This window comes from Penaeus vannamei, chromosome 24 (assembly GCF_042767895.1).
Source record: "Penaeus vannamei isolate JL-2024 chromosome 24, ASM4276789v1, whole genome shotgun sequence".
NCBI lineage: Eukaryota > Metazoa > Arthropoda > Malacostraca > Decapoda > Penaeidae > Penaeus > Penaeus vannamei.
This window is the reverse complement of record NC_091572.1, coordinates 33,537,420-33,542,419: the sequence shown is the minus strand read 5'-3', so window position 1 is coordinate 33,542,419 and position 5,000 is coordinate 33,537,420. Positions and strand designations below refer to the sequence as shown.

The window sequence follows — 5,000 nt, the reverse complement described above, 5'->3', positions numbered from 1 at the left end:
TCGTAGGCTTCGTTGTCTACGGCAGGAAGAAACGTGACCAAGGTGTCCCCGTCCAGAGTGAAGAGGTTAGTGGGTGGTTGACAGTGGGTATAGCAGTAATGATATTGGTTATAAAGGTGGTGATGATACTATTGATGGTGGCGGTGATAATAGTGCAAATGGTAACAAAAATGATGGTAATGGTAATACGGATGGTGATGATGGCGGTGGTGATGATAATGACAGTGATAATAGTATAATGCTGATAATGATAATATTGATGGTGCTGATAATCATAAAATTGATTAGCTGTGGTGATGATGATGACAATAAAATATAAAACTTCTGAAAGATCGCTATTTGAAGAAGACTTATTAATAGATAAGTAAACAAAGAACCATTGCCTATACACATGTAGTTATAGAAACAAGGAAGTATCCATCATCTGTTGCTATTTGCATATTACTCTTTATAAGAAAACTAAAATACGTAACTGTTTATATGAGAACTAAAACACATTTGTTGCTATGAAATTTGAGGGAAAGTAATGAAAAAGTTCCATAAATTTTCTTGTACATTCTAGGTGGAGAAGCCGCCCCCAGAGAGCGAAAACCTTCAGGATAAAGAAATCGTTTAACTTTCATTGTCTTTCTTGAGGTGCTGAGGTCATAGCATCATGGAAATTATGAGTATTATGACGTCATGAAAGTTATGGTGTCATTCAGGTTATCACTTCAAGAAATTATGAAGCTGTAAAGGCTATGAATTATATGACTGTACTAAGGTTGATGACATCATAAAGGATGCCGTAATATGACTTTTATGTCATTAACATTGAGATATCCATCAGTTTGCAGTGTATATATCACTGGTTATTATTATTTAATTTTACATTATCTTATGCCATATGAATATTTGTGTTTTTAAGTATAACATTGTGAAAATAAACTTTTTATAATAAATATTAAAATATCTTGAATTTAATAGTTATCCTGCCTTGCTGACTGCTGTTCATGTGTCACAGCCTGTACCAGGTTTTTTTTCTTTGAACTTTCGTTCACTATAAACTCTCAAATATATTACTTATAGATTTCCCATGTGCTCTTTAAGGCTATCATGAACCTAACTTTTTTAATTCCTTTTTTTCTCATCAAACACACATGCATACACACACACGCACGCACGCACGTACGCACGCACGTACGCACGCACCCACACACGCACACACCCACATGCTCATTCCACTCATTGCCTCTATCGCTTGGTGCTCTCACCTTAAGATATACAAATATACTCACATGCATAAATAGGTTTTGTCAAAGTCACACATCTTTAAAATTATTGACATTTATTTTAACTCTCAAAAATAAAAATACTATTTACAAGTGATTTAAAAGGACATAATCTGAAACAACTACATATTAACTATACGTAATGTATGTGTATACATACATATATATATATTCCTTCATTATGCATCTCAATGTCATAACATTACATGCAAACATTTTGAGAATTTTCCTTTTACTATATCTCATGGTATATTCTCTTCTGTTATCTTAATTCTGGCTCGACTTTGTCCTTCTTCACAGCTAAGAATAAAAGTCCTCTTAAGATGTCTCGTGTAAAAGAGGCACTCTCCCTTCTTAAACTGACAACTTATACCTATTTTTACTAGTGTTCCACAATTAGCAACCTTTGGAGAAAAAAATTTGGGTAGTTATTGTACCATAAATATTTGGAATTACATATTTAACCATTAATAAATTATTTGTAAAATGGACTCTGATTTTGATGTAAATATTAATCATCTATAAGTAACAATGTTCTGGGAAACTCACTAAATATACAGTAGCTGAGCTCGTCTAACTCTGAGAAAATCACAGAAACGTCACCATGAATCCTTGACCCTTAGTCACTCACAGGAGATGAAAAGGTTCAAATCCCTCTTTGTAAGAACAGAAGATAACCAAATCTCTCCTCAAGCCACCCTCATGTTCATCTATTTTTTCAATGACTTTTTTTGTTTTTTTTAAGATTCCCATCAGTCTACCAAATTCCTTCTTTCATAAGTACAAAAGACCACCCAAAGTATATCACAGAGAGACTCTCAAGTATCATTACCTACTTTCTCTAATTCTTTTTTCCTCTTTCTTAACAACAAAAGCTTTTGATTCAGCTTGCACCCCCTATCTACCATGATGAAGAGATAGTACTCTGACACCTGGTACACAGTTCCTCCCCAACATCTGCTGTGTACTTACGACACCTTAGGCATTTTTCTCCAGTGGGTGTGCTTGTTTCCAGTGAGAATCCATCACTTCCTTCTGAAATTCGTTATTGCAATATTTATAACAGATGACATATGATGATGCAGATAGAAGGGGGAAGGCAAAAGAGAAGAAGAAACATGAAGAGAGATGAAAGAAGTTTAGAAAAAAGATTGAAATGATGTTTGACTATCAACTTTACTCATTAATTCTAAAACTATGGATTATGGTTTATGACCTCCAAAATGAAAAATCCTCCCAAAATAGACTATAGATGATTATCTTTGTAATATTACAGAAAAAAATAAAAGAAATGAACACACGCAAATGTTATTCATCAAAAATCAAACATACTTGATAGTTATCTTCACACAAACACATAATAACTATATAATTCAATATGAGACTATAAGTATACTTGCAACAAACCTTCATCAGGAAGAACGACAACTTTTGAAACTAAGAACAATTCGCAAAGGCCTGAGTCAACTGCATCCGTGTGTCTCTGGAGAAGCTGAGAGAATGAAGGATGTAAAGGAGTGACTACTTTATTAATTTTTTCTTGCTATGTCAACAGCTTTCGTCAACAAAAGCATCATAAATTAAGTAGCTGTCATATTTTTGGGAATGGTTTAAATTTATCATAATGATCATACTAAGCCAATAATCTTTTTTAACAACTGTGTTAAAAGTACTAAATTTTGTGCACTAAATATATCATCAAGACTATCGTCATCTTCATAATAACAATAGTTGAGAAAAAAATCATAACAATAATATTATGTCATACCATGAGGGACTCTAACATATCTCCACCAGCTGTAACTGTGACTTGCACATTGTGGTTCACGTTGGGATGACGTCTGAAGAGTTCATTGCGCACCTCAAGGCACTTTTCTATCCTGCTTGCCAGTTCTGGTTGCTCCCAGGAAGCAGGGAGACCATTATACACCTGGTGGAACACATGCCAAGCTGGGAAAAAGCAATACATGTCTTTTAATATTTTCAAAGACAGCAAAAAATTAATGAAAAGCATGTGAATTGTGACCTTACCCCTGTATACTTTTAATAAATTATATTAGATTACTTCCACACACACATACACCACCACACTTATATATGCATATATCATAAGCATCTAAAAAGCTACGATTTGTCACTGTACATTTTTTATTGTGGTGATGAAGGGCCACCTCCTCAGCCAGATGGGGCAGGACTGGTGCCAGGGACAGAAGGAGATGGTGCAGCAGGTGATGAAGCACCAAGAGAGCAGACATGCGTTTGCTGCCCAGCCGACTCTCACAGTAAAGTCTAGAGGATAAAAAAATATGTATATGAATTATATTTCTGCCAACATCTTATATACAAATTGGTCACATATTCACCCGCAGTTTTACTCAACCCCAAATGAAATGCTTTCCCAATACAACAAATGTGCATGAAATCAGATGACATGGCTGACAGTGCTTACCGATCTTTGATGATGGAGAAGTAAAAGGCTGAGACATTAGAATTAATAAATGCAAGAGAAGTAGCCGTAACACGGTGATACTCAAAATTCTCATAGTGCTCCCAAACCTGCAACAATCAAACATCATTAGTTACTTATACTTTTGTTAGTCTGTTATAAAGCTGTGAAGCAGAAATACACTGGTGGTATTTTATAATGAACAAATAAAAACAAAATACGAAATACAGTTTCTTGACATGCTTGATGGGACTAGACAATACAAATAAACTGGAAATTACAATGTCAATATCTCCTTATGTTAATATAAATTACTAGGAATGTATCATATATGTATCCATCTTTACCTAATAAGTACTTACAAACTAAACACAGATGTATTTCATCCAAAACTAAAAGAAACTCTAGCCCAAGAACAATAAACTGACTACAAATAACAAAGATGAAAAAATTGTGCTTTCACATTCTAAAATATCAACTAACTACTGTCCAGGTATTCTCTTAACCAAGAACAAGTGAAATCTTTAACATAGCCATAAACAAACTGCCTGTGGTTTCCCTTAACTAACTCTTTCAATGTGTCCTTTCAAGAGATGAAGCATATATTGGTCGATCGGCTTGAGGTCAGCTACAGGAAGGCTATGTTCGCAGGGCTGGTAGTCACCCAAGGAAGCCAGCAGAAAACGCAACACCGCTCGCACCTTCTGGACAGACTCCTTGCATTGGTCTAGGATATTCTTGCCAACAGACAGGTTGGTGTGGTTGGTTGCATGTGAAGCAACCCACCATCTGCAAAAGTGGTACTTGGATATTGAAATATATCATCTGATTTGTTATTTTTGTTCATGCTAATGAAGCAGCCCTCATGTTTAAATGAATGACTTGAAAGAACTCTCACTATACTTTGTGCCATCATAAAATAAAGACTATCTCTGAATCACATACCTTAGGACATCTGCACCATAAACAGGATCTTTACTGAGATTTTTGCCTCCATCGGTAACAATATCAGGGTCAATGACATTATTCAGAGACTTGCTCATCTTCCTTCCAGTCTCATCTAGTGTAAAACCATGGACGTACAACTGCCTACGACAAAATAAACTTTGTTAATAAATTTTCTTTTTATGAAAATACACCCATCTTATCCAATCTGTCCTAATTCAATGGAATTCCTATGCCAGGAATTCTTCTTTTGAATAAAAAATCTTGTCCCCCCCCTATCATAAAAGTGTTTTTACTTTTCAATTAGAAATAAAAATTGGCCACAATCTCTCATTCTA

General features: G+C 34.9%; 2 protein-coding genes across 2 annotated transcripts in view; one reads left to right on the top strand and one right to left on the bottom strand.

Annotated features, from left to right (window-relative positions):
- Positions 1–953, top strand: part of LOC113803272 (uncharacterized) — a 6,335-nt gene extending 5,382 nt beyond the window's left edge. The window contains exons 4-5 of the mRNA XM_070138684.1: positions 1–65; positions 563–953. The exon at positions 1–65 is cut by the window's left edge and continues 63 nt beyond it. Coding sequence (XP_069994785.1) covers positions 1–65; positions 563–616 — 119 coding nt within the window. The 3' untranslated portion in view covers positions 617–953. The remainder of the gene's footprint in view (positions 66–562) is intronic.
- Positions 954–1,308: 355 nt separating this feature from the next.
- Positions 1,309–5,000, bottom strand: part of IleRS-m (Isoleucyl-tRNA synthetase, mitochondrial) — an 11,478-nt gene continuing 7,786 nt past the window's right edge. The window contains exons 13-19 of the mRNA XM_027354013.2: positions 4,663–4,806; positions 4,287–4,506; positions 3,721–3,827; positions 3,415–3,560; positions 3,040–3,221; positions 2,679–2,763; positions 1,309–2,306 (exon numbers count right to left, since the gene is read on the bottom strand). Of these exons, the coding sequence (XP_027209814.2) occupies positions 2,173–2,306; positions 2,679–2,763; positions 3,040–3,221; positions 3,415–3,560; positions 3,721–3,827; positions 4,287–4,506; positions 4,663–4,806 (1,018 nt within the window). The 3' untranslated portion in view covers positions 1,309–2,172. The remainder of the gene's footprint in view (positions 2,307–2,678; positions 2,764–3,039; positions 3,222–3,414; positions 3,561–3,720; positions 3,828–4,286; positions 4,507–4,662; positions 4,807–5,000) is intronic.